Source organism: Paramisgurnus dabryanus, chromosome 19 (assembly GCF_030506205.2).
Source record: "Paramisgurnus dabryanus chromosome 19, PD_genome_1.1, whole genome shotgun sequence".
Taxonomy (NCBI): domain Eukaryota; kingdom Metazoa; phylum Chordata; class Actinopteri; order Cypriniformes; family Cobitidae; genus Paramisgurnus; species Paramisgurnus dabryanus.
The window spans coordinates 22,287,164-22,310,262 of record NC_133355.1 but is presented as its reverse complement, the minus strand read 5'-3'; the positions used below and the strand labels follow the sequence as shown (position 1 = coordinate 22,310,262).

Below are 23,099 nucleotides of genomic sequence, written 5' to 3'. Positions count from 1 at the left end.
TTAGATGATCTTGTGTCAGTCTAGATCTGGGCTTTAGATGATCTTGTGTCGGTCTAGATCTGAGCTATAGAGGGTCTTTTGTTGGTCTGAATCTGGGCTTTAGATGATCTTGTTTCATTCTGGATCTGGGCTTTAGAGGGTCTTGTGTCAGTCTGAATCTGGGCTATAGAGGTCTTTTTTCGGACTGAACTTTAGATGATCTTGTGTAGGTTTGGATCTGGGCTTTAGAGGGTCTTGTGTAGGTCTGGATCTGGGCTTTAGAGGGTCTTTTGTTGGTCTGAATCTGGGCTTTAGAGGGTCTTGTGTCAGTCTGAATCTGGGCTATAGAGGCTCTTTTTTCGGGGTGGACGTTAGATGATCTTGTGTTGGTGTAGATCTGGTCTATTGAGGGTCTTTTGTCGGTCTGGATTTGGGCTTTAGAGGGTCTTGTGTCTGGATCTGGGCGAGAACTAGTACTCAGCATGTCAAGGCAACTGCAGTAATGAAATTGACCTTTCCAAATCTTTTAAAGCTCACAACCTCAGTGAAGTTTATATATTAGTACTTCATATTTTTTCTGTAAACCATCTTCAAAAATGTGCATTTTTAAACTGACTACAAAGACATTCAGGTGATTCATTGACATTGGTGAACAGGGTCTAACTCATCAATAATGTCATTTGTATAGGGCACAACTATCGTTTGTAATCATTTACATCAGTGACTTGCTAACATGCTAAATGTTGTGTTGCCTATTTCTTTTACATAAGTACATTAGGGCTTATTTATACTCCTATGTTTAATAAAAATCCATTGTATTCTTTCATGTTGATCTAACTAAATCACTAGATTTTTATGTGTACTTTAAATATCATACGCAGTTTGCCGAAACACTAATTTCAGATTACAATGATGCCCATATTAAGATTTGCCTCTGGAAGAACTGAATAACCCACATCCGTCTCATATGCCTGAGTGTGATTTTTCATTACTCAGAGAAGTTTCTGTATCCCTAAATTGTTCATGTGGATTACTCATCTCCTCTCCACAGAAGTTCTGCTCTTGTGTCATGCAGTCCAGCTATCTCCATAGCAACATGGGCCCATCCCACAGCCGTAGCCTGAGGCTCTTCTTTGACACACCCAAACTGCATTTCCAAGAAGCTTTTCAGACATACAGTACAGGAATATAGAGCTTCGCATTCTTTTAATAGTACCATTTGATTTATTTTTAACAAAAAGAGATTATTTCTGTAATATAAAAAACATTGTACTGTATCTGTACGCATCTGGATATGCTTACAAAATATACTTATATTACACTTATGTAGCATTCATTTTATTTATGTATGGTTAATTGTTAGAAACGCCTATTTGTGCTTTTAAAAATACATGTTAACATACAATGAACAAACAAATCACATCAAGTTTGTGAAATGGGAAATTTTACTGGGACATTTGTCATAAGTCACCTGTTATGAAAGTCACCTGTCCTTGGTCCACTCTTTAAAATCTGGTGCAGGGCTCAAAGGCCTTTGCGAACTCAAATGACTGAAGCTTCCACTGAGATTAAATGACCCATTTCCTGCTCCGCATGTTAAACAGGTCTTAGAAAACAACCGCTTGACCACCATTACCACTTCAAGTCAAAGTGGAGGTTTACTATTAAAGCCCTGTCCTGAATAAAATTAAAGCATAGTTCAGCCCACAAATAAGATTTCTGTTTCCTTTCATCAATTGTCATTCCAAATAGTCCCATTAAAGAAAAAGTTTAAACCAGAATGTCTTGACAAAAAATAAAATAAAACTAAAGGTTCATATGGCTTTATTTTAAGAACAGACTTATTTGCATCTTTTACATTTTCCTAACTTGTCCTAACCTATCTTTTTACTTTTAATGTAAGTGGCTTTTTCACGCAAGGTGCATTTCGTTTAAGTGACATTCCTATGCTTAGTCCTGTCCGCCTTTTTTAACCTCCTAAGACCCGAGCTTTGGTTTGTCTTTTTTTCAGATTTTTTCCAGCTATTTTGGGGTTAGGAAGAACAAATAAATATAATAATCAAATATTTTTATTTGAACATGAAGCAGTGTAATTGTCCAAGTTTGTGTCAGGGTCCAGTTACACAAAATTAAGTTTTATGGTGCGAACATCAAAAAAATGTGACATCCAGCTCTTAGGAGGTTAAAGACTAGTTTGAACTCTGAAGGATAAAGAGACGCCAGTCTCAAGTCATATTTTGGTCCGTTTTTGGCATGATTCTCTAGATTGTGGAATTAATCCAAGGTTTCTCTTTTAGTTAGTTTACTAGGTAACCAATTAACCCACCTAAGCCTACCACCTTTGCTTTACGTATTCACAGCCTGCACATCAAGCTACCAGAGCTCCAATATGATTAATAAAGACTTTTGATCAGGCATTAGACATGGCTACCTATTCAAATACAATTTGACATACCGGTGCTGATGTGTGAATGAGAGCAAAACAGAGAGTCAAAAAATAAAAGATGGTATATGCGAGTATAGCCAGTTTGCAATATTTACCAGAAAGGGCAAACTGGGAGCTTTGGTGCATGATGTGTGAAGTGGGCTACCGATCTAAAACATTTTTTAGTTTTGTGTTTGACAGCATCGTCCTCATTTAGAGTATGACAAAGAGACACATTTTGCCTACTTTGGCCTTTTGTGGTCCAAGCATGAAATAAAATTATACAGGTTTGGAATGATTCCATTGAGGCAAGTACACAATTTTTCCTTTCCTACATATCCTTTCTAACCTTAATTTGGGTCACCCAAACTGACCCCATTTTTCCAACCCTAACCAACAGAATGAAGTCCAGAAGTAAGCTCTTTTTTGGATTCAAACCACTAGCATTCAAAAACGTATAGAAACTTGAGAATAAGAACAAGAGATCATGTAGGTTTTTCTCATTTTTTTTAATTCCACTAACATGAAATCCAAACCCCTTTGCCCACCCTATGTAACAAATAACAATAATGCTGAGTGTTCTGTATGAAAATTCCAATAGACAGTTTCTATTCCAGTCACCCTGATTAACTAAAGCCACATGCATTTTAGGCAAGTATCAAAAGAGTAAACAAACTAAAACCAAACTAAGTAGTACAAAACAAAAAATCCTAATAGAAAACAGTAATAATCAGATGAAAAGCACGACTTACTGTTCTCGTTGCAAGACGTGTATATCAAAGTTACAGTATAAGCCATGTGTCAAGTCTTTTTAAATCTTAGGTCTGTGGTTGACAATAGGAGATTGTACATGTATTCACCAATGAGAAATCGAACATTTGACAGTTAGACAAGTGGAATATCTTCCACGATCCAAATGCATCAATCATACTTTTGGTTGATTTCCCATGATTATTTAGGAAAATGAAGAATTCAGTCTAAGCCACAAGAAACCCAATCACTAAATGCTCCCCTTGCAAACTCAGAAAAGGTTTCATTCTCTCGCTCTCTCACTCGTATGCACTCAAAGTTCAAATGACGTTGTTGGCTTAATGGTGACTTGCATATGGGGTGCTAAAGCACCACAACGGCCACATGCACGGGCACACATAAAACCAACAAATAACGTCGTCTCCACTCCACCGAATTAACACACTATGTAGACAAACAGCTGTTGTTTGCCCCCCCTCCCCCCAAACAAACACACACATACACAGCCATCAAACACAGTCTTTCCTTCACACTCTCATATCCAAAAAAACACATAAATGACGGGCTGGTGAGCATGAAGCTGGAACTGTAGAAGCGTCAGCATAGTTTCTCGCTGTGCTGACTGAAAAGTTTCATAGTCGAGTTGGCTTTAGTTAGCCTGTCCGTCCTCTGTGTCATCGCCGTCGGCTTGATTGTCAGAGGTCCACAGCTGAAAAGCATAGGAGGAGACATTTTAACTAGGTACACAATATATCCCTGGTTAATATATTATCGCAATTATTTTCCAGTATTTTTGTTTGCATCATATTTCGTGTGCATGTCAAATCTTTTTTAAATATTAAAATGTAACTTCCTTTATGAAGTAATAGTGATAACATCTCTATACCTGACCATGTTTACACAAACTGCTAGTATTTTAGGCTTTACTGCTGTTATTGCACAATTTCACATTATAACCCCATCCACACAGCACGTTAGTCCCAGAAAACATATTAAAATTGGCTTCTGTGTGAACACAAATGCGTCCCGTAAATGTTTGAGATCTCTCCCTTAAAGAGGACCTAGTAACATTGCCGTTAGGGATGGGCACGAGTACTCGATTGATCGTGTACTCAAACGTGGCATCGATGATCGATCACGAAAACGATGATCATGTGGGTTTATTTATTTATTTATTGTGGATATGGCGGCATTTGGATGTCTGGTTAGCGTTACAAGCGCATTTGGTAGTAAAGACTGGGTCTGGAGCTACGCAGACCGACGTATGACATCAGTAACATTACCATGCGTGATTAAAAAACAAACAGATAATTCCGCGCGAAAGCGCCGCAGCAACCCGCCGACCCACGAAGCCGGCCACAACTCACATCACTGATTTGCCGTGATTTTCGGAAATACAGTCAGTCAGGTGCAAAATGTACAGCGCTGTCAAAAGTTCAATGGGTTATCATCTCATATTTAAACATCAAATGTCAAGAGATACCAGAGAGCCATACGAGCATTACCATTACATCTTCACTGAGGTAAGAGGACGACACGACACAGCTAAACGCTAAAATGATAGCAAAACACTTAAAGCTGCTTAGTGTTATGAAGCTTGAGCTTTGATTGGACATAAAAAGTGCGCTGTTTATGATGCACATCCACAAAGGGAGTTAAACTTTCTTTTTTTTAGATAACTTAGTTGAAAACTTAGTTGAAGTCTTGCATTTTATGCAGATAGATGCAGGTTGTACATTTATGTTGTATAAAGGCTTAATATTATGCAGAGTGCGTCATAAAGCACTTCGGTTTGTGTTTATTAACCCTTTAGTTTCATTCCATCATGCAGCTTTTCCTGTTAGAGGTTTCTGTTAAAAACATTTAATTCATTAATAATCTAGTATGTGTTCATTGTTCTGTCATAGTTTCTTTAAAATTAAGTTTTATTTGAGTGTTTTAATAAAAATATTTTCATTTTCACCATGACGTGTACCCCCCGCCCCTTTAATTAATTGCCCTGCCCCCAGTTAATAGAGTACTCGTGCTTCAGACCTATGGATTAATCGAAATGAAAAAATGACATAAATGCACATCCCTAATTGCCGTTACATTTATGAAAGCATTCTGTGTAAACAAAATGCAGAAACAATGTCATAAGAAGTGTGCATCGCGTCATCGCAACCAGACGTGGTTCAGCATTTTAAAACAGGGATTTAAACGCAAATCAACATTCACGACGAGAAATGTCGGCAAACTGGACTGAAGCAGATATCAGGGAGATCTTCGCTATTCACACAGAAGCTGAGATCAATCACCAGGATGACAGAACAGCACATCACACGCTCCTTATGATCTTGTCATAAACTAAAATGCACACATGTGGTTTCTCGAGAGAGAAATCATGGATAGTTTGAACGCTGTGGAAAAAACCAAGTGCAGGACTTTAAATACCCCATGTGTCTTTACAGGAGTTTATGGTATGTGTGTGAATTCACGCACAGATTCCAGAAAATCACTGGAAGTGTGAATAAACCAATAATCAAATGATCCCATAACATCAATATTTTCCGTAATCTATTGGTGTTTTCACATATAGTTCATTTTAAAAGAACCAAACCCAGTTGACTTAAAGTGAACCAGAAAAGGAACGTGTGGAATGTGACCTCAGTCCTTTTGGTGTTCACAATATAGTGGACTCAAAAGAGGACCACCTCTTGACGTGGTCTGAGTTTGGTTCACTTTTGGGTCCTTTTAGGAAGGTCTGAGATCACTTGGATTGTTAACATATACACCCTGAACTGCTTCGATAGCATTTGGAGTGCTCAAATGAACTAGGTGTGAAACACCCTATGTGTGAAAAGGGTGATACATTTGTTCACAATGCTGTCAATTACTTAAGACAGTCTTTTAAGGAAAGCATGAAGAACTCACTGTCAGATTGTCTCGAAGTAGCTGCATGATCAGTGTGCTGTCTTTGTACGAGTCTTCGGTTAACTGGTCCAGCTCAGCAATGGCATCATCAAAAGCCTATAAGGGATAAATAATAGTAAAAAAGGCCAAATCAAAACAAAATCTCAAGTTGCTTTATTCACATCTGCATGAATGTGTGTGTATTCTAACCTTCTTGGCCAGTTCACAGGCCTGCTCGGGTGAGTTGAGAATCTCGTAGTAGAAGACAGAAAAGTTGAGAGCCAGGCCTAGGCGGATGGGATGAGTTGGCTGCATATTATCTTTACTGATGTCAAAGGCAGCCTGGTAGCCTTCCTGAGACTTCTGGATGATGGCTGTATGCAAGACACACAAAGTAAACATTACCATTTTTGCTCATAACAAGGGTTAGGGATGTCTATGACATAGTTATGCATTTGGCAGATGCTTTTATCCAAATGCCAATTAGTTCAGGTACTAATTTACAGGAATGAGTACCGACACGCTTACTATTTTCCTGGCTGCTTTCTTGACTAATCATTTGCAGAATAAAAAATTTTGTTTACATGTTAAATGTGTGTGTAATGTGTATAATAATAATAATAATAATAATAATAATAATTATTATTATTATTATTATTATTATTATATGTATATATTTAAGAAATATTTGCATGTGTATAAACATTTGTATATTTCCATATAATTTATATCATATATAAATATTTATTAAATCAATATATTTTTCCTTAAAATTATACACACATGTGTTTGTATTATATATACACATATTTGTTGATGTACTGTGTATAATAATTATGTAAACAATAACTTTTATTCAGCAAACAAATAGTCGTGACTAATCATTAGGCAGCACTATGGGACTCTGAAGTTACGCAACATTCATACTGATGGCCAACCCGCCAAAATGTGTTTCTGGACTAAAATCATTCCCAGTTTGCCAAATAGTCCCGTTCCGGTGGTGCGAAAGCCCATAATGTGACTTACAATGCATAAGAGCCATAACTTTTTTTCACTTTGTCTTTTTCCTGGGAATCAAACCCACAACAATTTGCAATGCTAAGATAATGCTCTACCAACTGACCCAGGAAGCAAAATGGTAACACAAGGGGTGCGTCTGAAATCGCACACTGTGACAGTCGGTACTGAATTAAATGAAGTACCTACTCAGAGCGTTAAAACAGTAGGTACTATATAGTATGAATTAGGGCTGGAACGACGCGTCGACGTAGTCGATTACGTCGATTACGTAATTACGTCGATTTGCCGGAAATGCGTCGATGCGTCGCACTGTTTACATTTTGAAATGAAGGCGGCTTCAGCTCCGACCGGGTGATACAAGTGTTATACCAAACAGACAGAACGCGATCAAAAGTGTGGGAATACTTTAAGCAGAGACCAAATAAAACACATACTGTGTAAAACTGAAATGGCATACCACAGCAGCGCAACACCTGTGTATGATCATCTTAAAAGAAGAAAACCTGGTGCTCTCCGACCTCAAAATGACGAGACGTCAGCGTAAGAATTTGAACTATTACAGTAAGTTTTTATACTTACTCTATAAACAATAGAATCAATACATATTGTGCTTAATACAGCTGCGTTTACATCTTCGTTTAATACGAGCTGCGAGACGCCTGACAGACGTGACATTGCATCGCTTCTGGGCAGTATGTTGAAACAGTAAATAAAGAGCAGGACATGTTTTTATATTAAGAAGTTATGAAATAATAAGTTACTGTCACATTGAGAACTGATAGGCATGTGCCCGCGTGCACTGAAAGCCAGCTGGCAGTGCGGAGTTCCCAATGAACGTCTTTTTTGCGAATATGTGCGCAGATATTACAGAAGCTCGTCTTGTAAGGTATTCCTGACTAGGCATGGGCCGGTATAAGATTCTGGCGGTATGATAACCTTTAGCAAAAATACCACGGTTTCACGGTGTTGCGGTATTGCCATTGCAACACTAAAATTTGTTATTTTCAAATGCCAGGTACAATTAAGCCTTTAAATTATAATATGCTTTCAAAACATATATAATATTTTCGTAATGTATATTAAATGTAAACATCAAATCAATCACATGACTTCATGATTTAATGAATTTTGTATAAGCACAGCTCATACCTTGGAGACGGTATCACAGAACATTTTAGTGGTTTTGAAACCTTGACTGTTTTAAACCTCGGTATACCTTGAAACCGGTAACCGGCCCATGCCTATTCCTGACATGCGTTTATTTAAAGTAACAGCGGCGTAAATGCTGTTTATAAAATATTAGAAGATCATACTAACTGAACTTGTTTTTTACCCGGAACTTAAGAAAAGTTAAATGTTAAAGTTAAATGAGAATGCAGTACTACTAATAGTAATAATATTAACAGTAATAATATAACCATTACATCTTATATAAGGGTTCATGAATCACAATGAACTTATTTTTACTTCAGTCTGAACTAATGCTGAGTTAATGCATGTACTAATCATAAACTAATGTTTAAAATATTAATATATGCCTATTTTATTGTTTAAGGTGAATAATGCCTCTTTTAAAGTGGCACTGCCACTTTATTTTTCATGTTGAAAATTTAGGTTTGTGTGTTTGTTTAATTAAGAAAATGCTTAAATAAAATGTTGGCGTTAATTGCAGATGTTACATTTATTATTTGTTAGGGGGTTTATATGTATAAAAAAATCATTAGACTATTCGATTAATCGAAAAAATAATCGATAGATTAATCGGTTGAAAAAATAGTCGATAGTTGCAGCTCTAGTATGAATATGGATAGTATGAATGAATTCCAACGTACACCGCCATGTCGATACATCACCTGACATAAATCTTCAATTAACTAGTCATGACGTTAAACAAGCCGTTTAATATATGTATTTGCATTTGAATAGAGTCGGATTATTGCTTTCGGAAATTTGTTTAAAAAAAAAAACTCCTCTCCCGGGGGCTCACGGGATAGTAAAGTGTCCATCGATTGAACACTTCAGGATCTTGCCAGTAGTAGTAGGTCATCTGGGTACTTTTTGCCTACTGTTTTTTAAATACTATAAATTCGGACATACAGTACTACTCTCCTCGCCTACTGCTTTTCGCGTTTCGGACGCAGCGATGAATCATACTGCAAATTATGTGACTAACAGAAAAAGCTGTATTTCAAAGAAGAACCTTTCAGAATAAAATTTTCATGTCGATTCTTAAAAGACCTGGCTCAGCAAAACGCAAGGATGTTTGTATGTCATACGGTGATGTGTTAAGAGTCTATGGTTTTCTATATTAATTGGTGTTCAGAGAAAAATGCACAAATGTTTAAATGACAAGCAGCACTGCAGATAAGCATAAGCCCCTGTGCTTTTGGACACCGCTGAATAGCGGCCAAGGCAGTGTACAACCTACCCGCAGGAGGTTCTGCCTACTGCCGACACCCAGCTGGACGACGGGCGCGTGCCAGATGCAGTTGCCATGGCGATGATGAGGCAGCCATCACGCTGACAGTAGTAGGTCAGCGCTGCTAAACCACAATAAGATATAAGCAACTAAGAACCCAAAGCTCAACCATAACACTGCACAAACATAACTAGGATCTGCAGCAATTTCCAAATTCGTCTCCACCACAGATGGTAGCTTCAGTCACATCTCTTAGATCGTTCACTCCTGTGCTGCCATAGAAACACACCAGGCTCTTAAAAATTCATCAAACCCAGCAGGAAGCAGAAGAAACCCTAATAGTATTGTGCATCTATTGGAAAGTGAGACTTTTTTTTTGCACACCCACCTGAGGTGAAGACCACATGTGGAGGGAAAATGTAAGAAAACAGTACAAAAGATTGCCTGAAGTATATTTTGCACTGCATTTAGGGGCTAAATCTGCTATGGCGCACCATAGAAAGTAGGGGTGGCACGGTCCATGAAAAAAATCCGAACCGTTCGGTTCGCTTGTCTCGGTTCGGAGCGCGTGTGTACCGCACGGTTCAACGGTTCATGGCATGCGCAATGTAGTCTCATGCCCTGTATGTGACCTCAGATAGCGTGTTTCCCTTTCGCGCGAAAGAAGAGGTGACTCGTTTGGAGTATAAGTACTGCAGGTTATATTACGTGTAGAAATGGCAAGTGGGAGAGAAAAGGAAGTCTGCCCGCAGTTGGAGGATGCGCCAGCGTCGTATAAGTTTGGTGTGTGGAAACATATTTTTATTTCATGTTACTTATGATGACAGCGGAAATAAAACAACAGATTGAACTGCAGTCTATGGGTTGAATATTCTCCAACAGCCACAGGAGATCGCCTTCTCTCCGACCATTTATCTGAGGTACTGAACACAATGTTTTACGTCTTTTCATATTCAGCGCTATTTTTAGCCTTTCATTGATAAAATTAAAGCGGCTGATTTCCGCGTAGTTTCATTTTGCTAGCGTGTGAAAGTTGCGCGATCTTATTTCAGAAATTGCCCCTCAAAGTAATCAGGACAGAAGTGGTCAAAAGTGGACAAAAGAGACGGATTTAAATATTACAGGTGCAAAGGTTATGTTTCTCTCTCGTCCACATAAACTCTCAGTATTAAAGCAGCCTCTCAGTGATAAATCTAAGAGCTACACTGAAGTTGGCATTTTAATAAATGCAAGTTATCTTTGTGTGCTAAAAATGCACATAAAGTTTATGTAGATGGCAATACACATTCTCTTTTTTGCCAATTAAATGAAAAGCATGTTGAAATCATCAATGTCTTCTCTCTTGCTCTATCAAAATCTCATCTGGCTTTCCTCAGAGATGGTCCAATGTGCTTAAAGTCAAATTCAGTTTGTGCATGATTACATGATATAACTTTTTTAATGATGTATCCTAAATTATGGATAATTAATACATTAATAAGATAATACATTTCTGGCGTGTGAAAAATTTAAAGAAAAAATAACAACAAGAACCGTACTGAACCGTGACCATAGAACCGTGATACGAACCGAACCGAGGGTTTTGTGAACCGTGCCACCCCTAATAGAAAGACAAAGGATTTTAAAACAATGTATAATTGAATCTACACAACTTGTGTTGATTGGCTAGCTCGAATGAATCAGTTGAACGATCGCAGGAGTCACTCTCAGTGAATCAACTCACTGAATCAAAGCACAGGTCATCATTTCTGAATTCATGTGTACTTTGTAGGGATGCACCGAAATGAAAATTCTTGGCCGAAACCAAAAACGAGGAAACCAAGGCCGAAAAACCGAAACCGAAACACCGAAATAAATTATTATGCCAATTATTAGTACAAATGCATTTATGGCTGTCACTGTGTACTAACTTTACTAGGGGTGTGTGTGACAGATCACAAAACTCACGGTTCAGATCACATTACAGTTTTTGAGGCACGGATCGGATTATTTTTCCGATCAGCAAAAAGGGGGTGGGGAAAATCTAATAACAAATAAAGAAATTACAAACATTTATAAAAAAAGAACAAAGCTGCACATTAATAAGGGCTTACATTAGCATTAGGTACAGAAATCGAATTAAATGAGCCATAACACTGTCTTTATTGTATAAATGAAATATATATATATATATATATATATATATATATATATATATATATATATATATATATATATATATATATATATATATATATATATATATATATATATATATATATATATATATATATATATATATATATATATATATATATATATATAATTATTATTATTACATATATTATGACTGTAATCTATACATAAACTTAAAACATATATGTTTTTATTAGAAAAAGAATACTTTGGAGATAATTTTGTTTATATGTGCCCTGTCAATAACAGAAAGATTTTACGTTAGCTTGTTTGCGTCTCACTCGTGTGTGCACTATTGAGGGCACTTAAACGCGTGCGCACACAGAACGAAGGCGAATCCCAAACAGCGCAGCATAAAAACGTTACGTTGTTTTTCATTGCTTTATTCGGCACATGTATGTCAATGGACTATACAGTATGAGACACATTTGCACGACTCTCTCTAAAGTTTACACATCAAGATTTCTTATCTTTGAAGGGCGTACTCACTGTGATGATCACGTCTGGACCGGACACAACCGCAGGTGCCTCTGTGCGTACTTTAGCGCCTTTTTGCGGTTAAATACATCCACGCCGCATACATGTTGCTTCAGCTTCAGACAAGCACGTGCAGGTCGCGGTTTCTGTTTGCGTCATCACAACATTTCGGCCGTATTGTTTCGGTGAGAAAAGTCTTTCGGCCGAAAGCCGAAAATGCTCTTTTGGGCTATTTTCAGCCGAAAATATTCGGTGCATCCCTAGTACTTTGTAATGATAAAAAAGCGAATTTACGGTAATGAAAGTTTATTCAGCCTAACTCAGCTTGGTTATATGGTGCATGACTGCATTTGTATGAGAATGTTTTGTTATAATAAATTGTACTAGGGATGCTAAACAATTAATCGTGATTAATCGTTAGCAGAATAAAAGTTTTTGTTTACATCACATATGTGTGTAAACTGTGTATAATAAATATGTATATATATATAAATATGAACACATTCATGTATAATTTTAAGAAAAAAAAAATGTATATATTAAGTATTTATATTTATAATAAAAATTATACATAAATATATAAATATACATGTATATACACATGTAAACATTTCTAAAACATATACATGCATGTGTGTACATTTATTTATACAAAGTTATTATACACAGTTCACACACATATATCATGTAAACAAAAACTTTTATTCTGCTAACGATTAATCGCGATTAATCGTTAAGCATCCCTAAATTGTACTTTAACTAAAAGAGCAGTACAGGTCAGTGCATCAACAAGATGCAACATTAAAATTTGACAGCAAATAGAGGACATAACATGCAGAATACATGTGGGCTACTTGAGACACAGGAGGCATGAAATGATATAACAGTCACACTGGATGTCCTTAAATTAATCTGCAAGCAGCTTGCGTCTCAAGAGCTTTATGAACTAGGACACAAGGCCTTCAGATATAAACCTCCAACTCCCGACTTCATCTCAAGATATATAATTAATATAATATATGAATTCGGCTATTATAACGTGTGACTTCTTCTAACATTATTAGAAAGGGTTAATTGATTGACCCTTTGAGTTCAAACAATCAAGCGGGTCTGTACCAAACATATGTCATCTCTCTTACATAGGCAACAACTTTCTAAGACAGCATCCTAACCTAAATGGAACATCATTAAAGACTGATTTGAAACACTTGCACATCACACAAATTTTCCTCCACTGAATTTTTTTGGGAAAGGCCCAAGTAAAATTTTGGCCTGCCATAACCATTGCAATTAAAGGCAACAAACTTTACATGAAGCTTGGAGCACACAGTATAGTGTCAGAGCACTTGAGTGAACCACTAAACAGCACAGCGTACACCACAAAAACCTGCACAACTAGGGCTGTGAATCTTTGGGTAGACAGCGAATCGATTCGATTCACGATTCAAAGGTTTCCGATTCGATTCAAAAACGATTTTTGCTAACCAGAACGATTCAATTCGATTCGATTAACAATAAAATTTGATTTGATTCGAATATTAACGATTCTGTTCTATAAATTAGTATACATCTGCATCTGAGCAAATAAAAGAAATATTTGGGAAATTCATGACCATTTAATAGATTTTCATTAACTAGATTCAGGACTTTAGTTTAATAGCTTAACTTCTTAGGACTCAAAATACATTAAAGCAAGTAAACCAAGAAAAATAATACTACTTCTACATATTCAATGCACCATAAACGTTTATTGTAAACATTGCATACATTTCCTGAAAATTTAGGAAATACAGCAAAGTGTGTAAATACAGCAAAGTGTGTAAAGGAGTAGCACTTCTCACGTCTGACCCTAAAATACTAGCTGCTTTAAGTGCAGGTATGTCTATCTTAATGGCATGGCATCTGCGGAGATGGTTGCTAATAAGGTTCGTTGTATTTCCAATGTATTTTAACTCAGATTTACAATGTCTGCAAACTGCAACGGACTTCGGACAGTCTTTCAATTTACTTCGTGAAAACTGAAGTAATCCCAAACCTTTGATCTCATGTTGGCTGGTGCGTTGTTCTCCTTCGTGTCCCTCCATTTGTGCACTGTCTGCTGTGTTTATTCAAATGACAGCAAACAGGCGCGCCGCAAATTGAAGAGTAGTGAAGTAATCCACTGCTCATTTTACGTCGCAGATGTAACTAATTTAAAATTTATTTATATATTTTTTATTATCCATCATATTCGTTATATAATCACGATTCATTCGATTGTTAAATATAAAATCGAAACAAACGATTCACGATTCAAAAATCCAGGTTTCAAGATCGATGCATATGCATCGGCAGGATTTGTAATCGATGCATCGAGAAAACGAATGAATCGTTACACCCCTATGCACAACCCATTTTAGTCCTAGAGAATTTCCTACTGTAACGGTAAATTCACACGGGACGGAAGTCTTGTCTGAAGCGTGGCCAACAGCCAATCACAGTGGCTGCAACACATGCTCCAGTCTTGCATAAACTTAACTGGCTGGCTCGCACTAGGTTATTTGCATAAGGCAATCTGATGATGGCTGATGGCGTTGGCGCTTGAAAAGTTGAGAAAATTTCAACTTCTGCCGTGAGCAACGGCAGTGACGCGACGTTGATGGATCCACAATTCAGTTTAGAAATGCATGACATCACCCATTAAAAGTAAATAAGGAAGCGTTAACGCTTACGCCCCGTGTGATTGTACAGTAAGAGATTACGAAAAAAATAAAAAAAAATAAAAATCAAACATCAGCCCATACACTTTATACTAAACAAACTAAAAGGTTTTAAAACTGCACATCCCCACCCTAGTAACAGTGTATCATGTTTGAGTCAGTCACTGTGAGTCAGTTTGCAAAGGAAGCCTTTTTAAACCACAATATTCCCAAAAAAATTACAGTTTTTCCATTACAATTTCATTGCAACTTTAATGAAAGGAGAAAATGTGTTCTTTTCTATACATATTTGACATTAAGCAGAGATGCCCAAAGTATTGGACGATTTTTTTTAAACCAGGTAATGATCAGGGCAGATTATCTGTTTGTTAAGTCTGATGTCATGCACCGCTTCTGGGGCCAACTGCTCACAGATGCCATAGGGAAATAACACTATTCTACACTCATATCATAATTTCAAACTACCAAAAGCCCAGATCCTAATTTAACAACAAATAACAAAATCTGAGATGACCAGACATGGACTGATGAACATGTAATTTTTTAAAATAAATTATTAATATATTGCCGTCTCTGGTTTCATGAGCCTGGCGACTGCTGGGTGATTTTTCGCGAAATTAGACTTATGGAGGTGTCATGAAACATTTTGATAAAAAAAAGTAAATGCAGAGTAAGAGTATCAAAATAAGAAGCAAACAGTTACAAACATCTCTTCATGTACTATTTTGCACATGATTTCAAATGACATCATACAAACCAATTTTGTTGTTTTTTCCACATTTAAGGGGAAATTTTTCATAATCACAACGTCTCCATGACTGGATTTGGGTTCTTTGAGATGGAAATTTTTTATAATTAAAAAATAAAAATTGAAAAAAATCTGTTTTTGGTATTTGATGATCATTGGTAAATGTAGAGACAATAATAAGGAATATAAATGTGTGCAAGACCAATTTTCTCATCATCAGCAACAATTTTCAATCATTGTGTAAGCCCTCAATGAACTAACATTTAGAAAAAAAACATAATTGACTGTGACACTCAAGATGGCTACCAGGTAAGCCGTTCTTATTTTTTTCTCTCCAGATAAAAGTTGACATTTTGTTTGTCATAGTACCTAGACAACTTTTTAGTTCTCATTTCCGAAACATGAGTTTGTAAATGCATATATTTAATGTAATATCATGTCACGGTAATGATCATCTAAATTGTGTAAATAATTCTGTAGCAAATATTTTTAAATCCTCTAAAAATAATGGTTATAGTAAGTAAAAGACCTTAATCTTATATGTGCAAAAAAATTGGCTTCAAGTAGCCTGGTTAGCCAGACCTACATCAAGATGTAAGGTCTGGCAACTCTTCACACAAACGGCTCAATGCAAGGGGCGGGATATAAGGTTGTCCCTCAAAATGCCTCTGCACGCAATAGGATAGCGCTATGACGGATCAGAGCAACGAAGAAGGTGACGTAGTTACCGTAACCAGTCGGCAAAACTCCAAACACATCTTTCTTGCTTAAAAAGGACTTCAGTAGGGTTATTTGCTCTTCTCTCAAAGAAAAACATAAGTCTAAGTCCTCCAGAGTCGCGGCCAAAGCCGCTTCAAAAGAAAGCTGTTCGCCAGCAGCAGCAGCCATTCTCTGTTTTCAAGTAGGAACCGTTGCAGCTCTGTCGTCATCATGTTAAGCCCGCCCCACAGACGCTACACACGATGTGATTGGCCTGACCAAATTTTGGTTTTTGGACCGGTTAAGTGTATTGTGAGTGCCTAGACTAAACCCTGGCAGCAAATATATTTTGCGGCCGCTAGGGTGCGTCTAGATTTCTAGGCTAGGCTTCAAGGGCTTTTTAAAAATTCTGATGCTGGACACTTTCTAAATCTGGATTTCGTAAGAATCACCCTGCTGTGTACACTGTGAGTTTATAAAAAGTTCACTTAAATGTGCGATATGAATAAATAGTGCTCATAAACAGCTGTATCCTCCATTAAAATGACCGGAGGCTTGGACCCAGAAAACAAGTAGATATCTTGGCAATCAAAAGGGGTGCGTGTGATTATTTTAAATTGGGTGCCAATGACAACAGTTGTAGTTGAATGCGCTCCACTTCTAGCATTTCACAACATAATAATTTGAAACAAGAAGTAAAAAAGCTAAACTATTGGTAACTATCAGTATCTGTAGATATCATTTCAATTAATTTAATATCGGTATTGGCACACCCTAATATAATATAATATATATCAGAAAAACCTGAATATTACAACTAGTCTTATATTTACATTTTTCCTTAAATTAAGTTGTGTGACCAAGTTTGTATGTGGATGACATTTGCATAAGATACCAACATTAATTATTAATAATTCATTAATATTGTTTCTGACCAGGTACAAACATTGTCAAAATGTTCTCTAGGTAGGCAGCTCACTAGTGTTTGGAACAGAGGCAGTATATTACTTCGAATTAATGTGAAATTCACCATGTATTAAATATCAGATTTAGTTATGTCTACACTATTACAAATATGGACTATATGTATCGTAAGTGTGTCTTAAATTCTGAAACATAAACCTCAAATAAGATACTTTGTGAAAGATTCACTCAATAATCAGACATTAAGGGTGTGGAAGTACAAGTTAAGACTGGTTCCACTGGCACCTATCAAACCAAAAAATCTCTGTGTGTGTGTGAGAGAGAGAGAAAGTGATGGAGGTGTGGCCACACAGATGGCAAGACGACATACTGTACCAAAATGACTGAAAAAATGTGTTGGAGATTACAGTTAGGACTTACTTATAAATATGAAAGCATTGTTATTTCTGCAAAGGTAAAATGGACAAACGGCAAACACTTTTTAATATATCATCAAATAAATGAACAAATTAAGCCAAAATGTTAAGATTTCTCGCCTTTGTAGGTCACTTTTGGGTGCCTAGGCTAACAAATAAATATAAATGACACTAGACAACACACAATTTTTGAATAAATCCTTAACTGCAGAGATTTGTAGCTCTGCAGATACTCACAGGTTTTCTCATCTCCTGTGGCAACCTCAGCCAGGTAGCGGTAATAATCTCCCTTCATCTTCAGGTAAAACACCTGGCTCTCTGGCACAGAATCGGTGCGGATCAAAAACTTGTCCAGCAGATGCTGTGGATGAGACAAACATGTGCCTGTGAGCATATACACAGCTGTAGAGATCACTGTTGGAGTGACTCAAGATGGGCCATCAAAACATCCTCCTCAACTAAACACAGATGTATCAAAGGCAAAAATATGACTACATATCAGGATGAAGCCACAAGTTACATTCCATAGACATCGGTAGTCACAGGAAATCAGTAACAATCAAACAGTGACCTTGCATAAGAATTGTCCCATGGGATTACATTCACACTCATCTGAGATCTACAAGTTTTATAGCTGCTTGAAACAAAGCTTCAGTGTATGTATCTTTTTGTAAGAGCAAAGCAAGTGAATAGATGGAAAAGTATTTTGACAGAAACAAGAGTACAAAGCCTGCTTTTTTCTACAATGAATGGTGCATGGGCTTGGAGCCCAGAAGGATGGAAATGTAGTCAAATAAAAGAAAGCATAGGCTGAACATATAAGGGTACATGCATGTAAAAAGCAAGGAAAGCTTTTGTTGGCAGAGGGCCTCGTGGCCTGTTAACACAGGGTGTGAACATTCAACAGGAATGTCTTTCAGTCAAAACCATGCATTCGTAAATACTAGAATCAGCCATTGGTCTCTTCCTGTATTTGGAGTAAAGCTCAACTAATGTCTGGCCACCTAAAAGATACACTTCTACTTTGTGGAGGCTCACTTCAACCACCCAACGAACAAATTAAACATCATTTTTTTTGGTAAAGGCAGTCTAAATAACACCTAGAGAATGAGAGGAATGTCATACATGTCAAGCAAAACAGCTCGATACCGGGAGAGAGGAGTGATTCATTAAAGACTTATCCACTTGCACAGACTAAGTCTCAATTTCAGTTGCCTGAAGGAAAAAACCTAACCAAGACCACTTTCAGAAGAAGGGCTGATTGGGTGACTAATCAAACAATAGACCTCATTGTTCAGCTTATCTGGTAGCAGGGAGTGAGTTTTAGGCAAAACCGAATGGCAGAAGCTCTGGGACAATGGCATAACAAAAGAGAATAAACCTCTATTTATTTTTAACATAGATAATATGATGCACTTTGGGATTCAAGTTCTTAAAAGATTAAAATAATGATACTTCTGGTAAAGCATCCCCACCCAACAATGCACTGGACAAAACACGGAAACTACTACTATTTTGGTGTTATATTGCAATAGTGAAATATAACGGTATATTAAAAAAACGTATGTATTCTGAATGTATTCTTGACCTATGCCCTGCCGTTATAGCCTGGTCCAACCAGACTTTCGTACATTCATTTCATTTGTACAGAGAGTCTTGCCACGTTACAATGCAAAGCGTCACTTCTGTTAAGGAGGGTCCTCTGTTGAAGTTTAAAACTATTGGATCTGGCCAGAGTCACTCAGGATCTGCCATAGGCGATCGCTAACGTGTGGTCGTGACGTATATCATGCGCCGAAACCGGACGGAAACAACAAGTCCGAATGATCAGACCAACAAAACTTAGCAAACATTGTTCTTGCTCCGGCTTTAACTTCTGCATATTCAGCAGTTTTGCAACAACGGACCAAATAGCTTTTCTCACGTCTTTCTCCGCTGCCATTACTGAACTACAACTCAAACTGACGCACGACCTCAACGTCATCGTTCTTAGCCAGCACCCTCTGTTCGCTGATTGGACCTGCAGATTTTTTAAGGAGAAAACGAAACGCTACACAGCAGTCCCAGACGTAGTACTGAAGCAAAAGTAAATTAAGCGGAAGCACGTAGTAGGGCGGAGCCAGCTTACTGCAGTTATGGACAAGTATTTACAATTTCGCTGCTTTATTGTACGACAAGACTGCATATACATTAGAAGCAAAAAAAGTCACTGCAAAGACGCGAACAGACGCAAATTTGTACGGCACGATGCGAATGACAGGAACTGTGTGTCTTCCGCACAAGATGAAAATAATCAACTTAAAATGGAAAACTTAAGCTAAACAAAACTGTAATGATATTTTGAAGTCATTATATTTCTAGTATGGTAAACACATTTACACTTCAAAATTAATACAATTTGTATTCAAATGTGAATATTGTCTTGTTAGACAAAAGGTGTAAGTGTCAAACTTTTTTTTGCAGTATTCCAAAAGTCTATGAGAAAAATGACGCCATCCCTACAGCACTCTATTTTATATAATTTTTAGGGACCCTATAATTGTTATCGGCAGATAAAAGTTTTTTTTTTCCAACTATCGTACATCGTCTGATTGTAAACAGCCGATGATCAGGGCAGATTGATAATGCATCAGAACTCATACTGTGTGATTATTTTGTATTGGGTGACAATGGCGGTAATGAGATGTAGTTGTACATTTAGGACTTCTAGACATTAATACATAATAATTAGAAAAATGTAAAAGAAAATCTGAAATTTCTGGGTATCGGTAGATGTCACCAGGCAATCGAATATCGATATCGCCACAGAAATTTTGTATCGGTGCATCCCTAATTATTTAAATTATATTTACTATTTTCTTATCACATTAATTTCAGAGTAAAAGCAACAAGCTCAGCTAAAACTTTGTTGCAGACTTTTTAAAACAAACTTTTGAGTAGCAGCATAGTACCACTACTAAAAAAGCAGCACAGATTGGTTGGCAAATTGTTCATCATAGTATCTGCTATTAGATGTCAAGTGCTACAGTGGTTACAATCCTTGGCCCAAAACTCACCAGAACATCTTTGCAGATGGTCTTCAGCTCGTTCTCAATCTTTTCCCGGTACTCTACAGCCATATGCTGTTTGTCACTGTCCTCTGTCTTCTGCTCGATGCTGGACACGACCCTCCAGGCAGACCGACGAGCACCCACCACGTTCTTGTAGGCCACAGACAGCAGGTTCCTCTCCTCATCAGTCAGCTCTTTTCCAAGCTCGGTCACCTCTTTCATGGAAGCGGCCATATCGTCGTAGCGTTCGGCCTGCTCTGCCAGTTTTGCCCTCTGCACATGTTGGCTCTTATCCATGGCTGCTTGGTTCTAAGAGACAATGAAGAATTGTAGATGTGAATTTATATGAAGTTAGCAAATTGATGCAAAAACGGTTCTTAATAATAATAATAATCAGTAATACACTGAGTTTTGATATTCTGGCATAATAATTGGGCTGTTAAATGGGCAAACACTTAACTGAGTAAACTGATCAATCACACAGAAGCAAATATACACCTGAAGCTATATTTACTAATTTTCATATCAGTATCAAAGCCCTAGGTCTCTAGTCTGTACTTTTATATGAGGAAAAGCTGTACAACATTTAAAAAGGCTCATAGTAACCAATTATATTATTGAACTGGCTATTGAGCAAAACAAATTCAAAATGCTGTCATCTAAGCTGTAAAACAGACCACAAGAGTGTCTGTCCACTTTTACTGTCTTGATCCCATTTTCATCATTTTAAGAGTTGTGATTTAATAAAAACACGTTGAAAAACTTTTTAATAAGAAAATATACCACTCATCACTAAAATTCGCTAAACATTTAAGTTAGATCAGATCAAACAAAATAATACGTTGTCAGTTCTTAAGAGCTTTCTCCAACACATGAGAGATGACATCACCCATGCTAGATGTTGTCATGCTGTTGGCAGGGTTGGTATTTAATAAACTTTACAAACACTAAGAACAAAAACATCTTTTATCATTCAACATGCAAGAATATGAGTGAGAAATGCCCAAAAATGGGGACATTATTTGGCCGACCACGCCCAGTTCATACAACACAAGGTTTGAAGAAGAAAGCTCAGTCTGTGCAGCTCATCTCCACTCTGATGTCTGATCACGCCACATCCGGGTATTTATACGTGCAAGTTGTTCCCGCCCTGCGCTCGCGCTGTAACGGCTTCTTACCTGTACTTACCTTAAATCTATGCATTATGTTTAAAAAAAAAAATAATACTTGTTTGAACTGTATTAACATCAATAAATCTTTTAGACAAGATCAGTATGAAATGTGCTGATGAAAGGTAGGTCAAAACAGATTTCATTTCCACCAGGAAACTAATAAATGGCACACGGTCTTGCTACCTTCAGCTGACAGGAACTCCATAGCACAGCGGAGGTAGACGCCCTACTTCCTTGCCTAATGTGCCCGACATGAACTGGCTTGCAAGATATTCAATAACTAAATACTGAATGTGATAAATCATCACTTTCCACCCATGTTCTGAGCCCATAACGCACGAATATCAGATTAACTAATATTTCTGGGCGGAGGACGGCTAACGACGCATCCTTTCGTTGTTTGAAACATTTTGAGAGACTGTAAAAATCTAAAACACGAAATACAACGCTAATAAACGGTCCATTATTAACAAAAATACATACATTTTACATTCTTATGTTGTCCGTGCGGAACTCAGCCGTTAACGAGACATTTATAAAGCGGAAAATGAAAAGCATCACTGTGTGGCTTTACAAACCATTAACTTCACTTGAAAAATACCAACGGCTCACTTAACGTTACATTTAAACAAACATACTCATAATAAAAAACTCGACTGATATATTTTCAACAGTAAGTTAGTAGAGGTGGATGAAACAAAAGTAAGCTAACCTGTGAGATTGCTCGCGCTGTCTCTCCGGTAGGGATGGCCGACGCGAAACTGACGTTTCGACGCTGTGTCGAGATCCCGAAGCGTAGATGTTTCGAAACACTGCTCCGAAGTGTGATTCGAAGTACCCATATCACGTGACTATAGTTAAATGACGCTTCGGCGCGTTTCGGAAGGCGGTACAACTTTGCCGAATATATGTTTGATTGACACGGTTGGGAACAAACCACGCGTTCCAGTACGGTCCACGGGGTTTCCCTCTTGGAGCAGGGACTTGTGACGTCAACCGCTGCCATGGCAACTTGGCTCTTGAGTGGCGTGCGCTGCTATGGCTGGAAGGATAACCTGGAGCGCTTTTGATCCTGAGGTATCGCAAGAAGAGATTGCAAAATCTCTATTAACCCCTTTGATGCATACATTGTTGAATTGAACAAAAGAAAACTAAAAGTATGTTTACCAAAGATATCGATCATTGTTAGGTTTAAAGGTAATGCAGGTTTACTCATTAAAATTTTAAGGTTTACATGAATTTCCCATGCCTGCC

The 23,099-nt window shown here is 37.4% G+C and overlaps 1 protein-coding gene across 1 annotated transcript; it reads right to left on the bottom strand.

The window, feature by feature from the left end:
• Positions 1-2,894: 2,894 nt before the first annotated feature.
• ywhaz (tyrosine 3-monooxygenase/tryptophan 5-monooxygenase activation protein, zeta polypeptide) lies at positions 2,895-22,716 on the bottom strand. Its single transcript, XM_065293192.2, has 6 exons — positions 22,558-22,716; positions 20,680-20,982; positions 17,861-17,984; positions 6,257-6,420; positions 6,068-6,163; positions 2,895-3,863 (listed from the first exon to the last, which is right to left on the bottom strand). Exons 2-6 carry the CDS (start codon positions 20,968-20,970, stop codon positions 3,804-3,806), a joined length of 735 nt encoding a protein of 244 aa, XP_065149264.2. The 5' UTR covers positions 20,971-20,982; positions 22,558-22,716; the 3' UTR covers positions 2,895-3,803.
• Between the last annotated feature and the right edge of the window lie 383 nt (positions 22,717-23,099).

Excerpts from the sequence above, each read along its gene's own strand:
- ywhaz (XM_065293192.2), bottom strand. The coding sequence starts at position 20,970 with ATGGATAAGAGCCAACATGTGCAGAGGGCAAAACTGGCAGAGCAGGCC. Across the intron at positions 17,985-20,679 it reads CCATCTGCAAAGATGTTCTG|CATCTGCTGGACAAGTTTTT; the intron begins GTGAGTTTTGGG and ends TCTCATCCACAG. Across the intron at positions 3,864-6,067 it reads TACTTCGAGACAATCTGACA|CTGTGGACCTCTGACAATCA; the intron begins GTGAGTTCTTCA and ends TATGCTTTTCAG.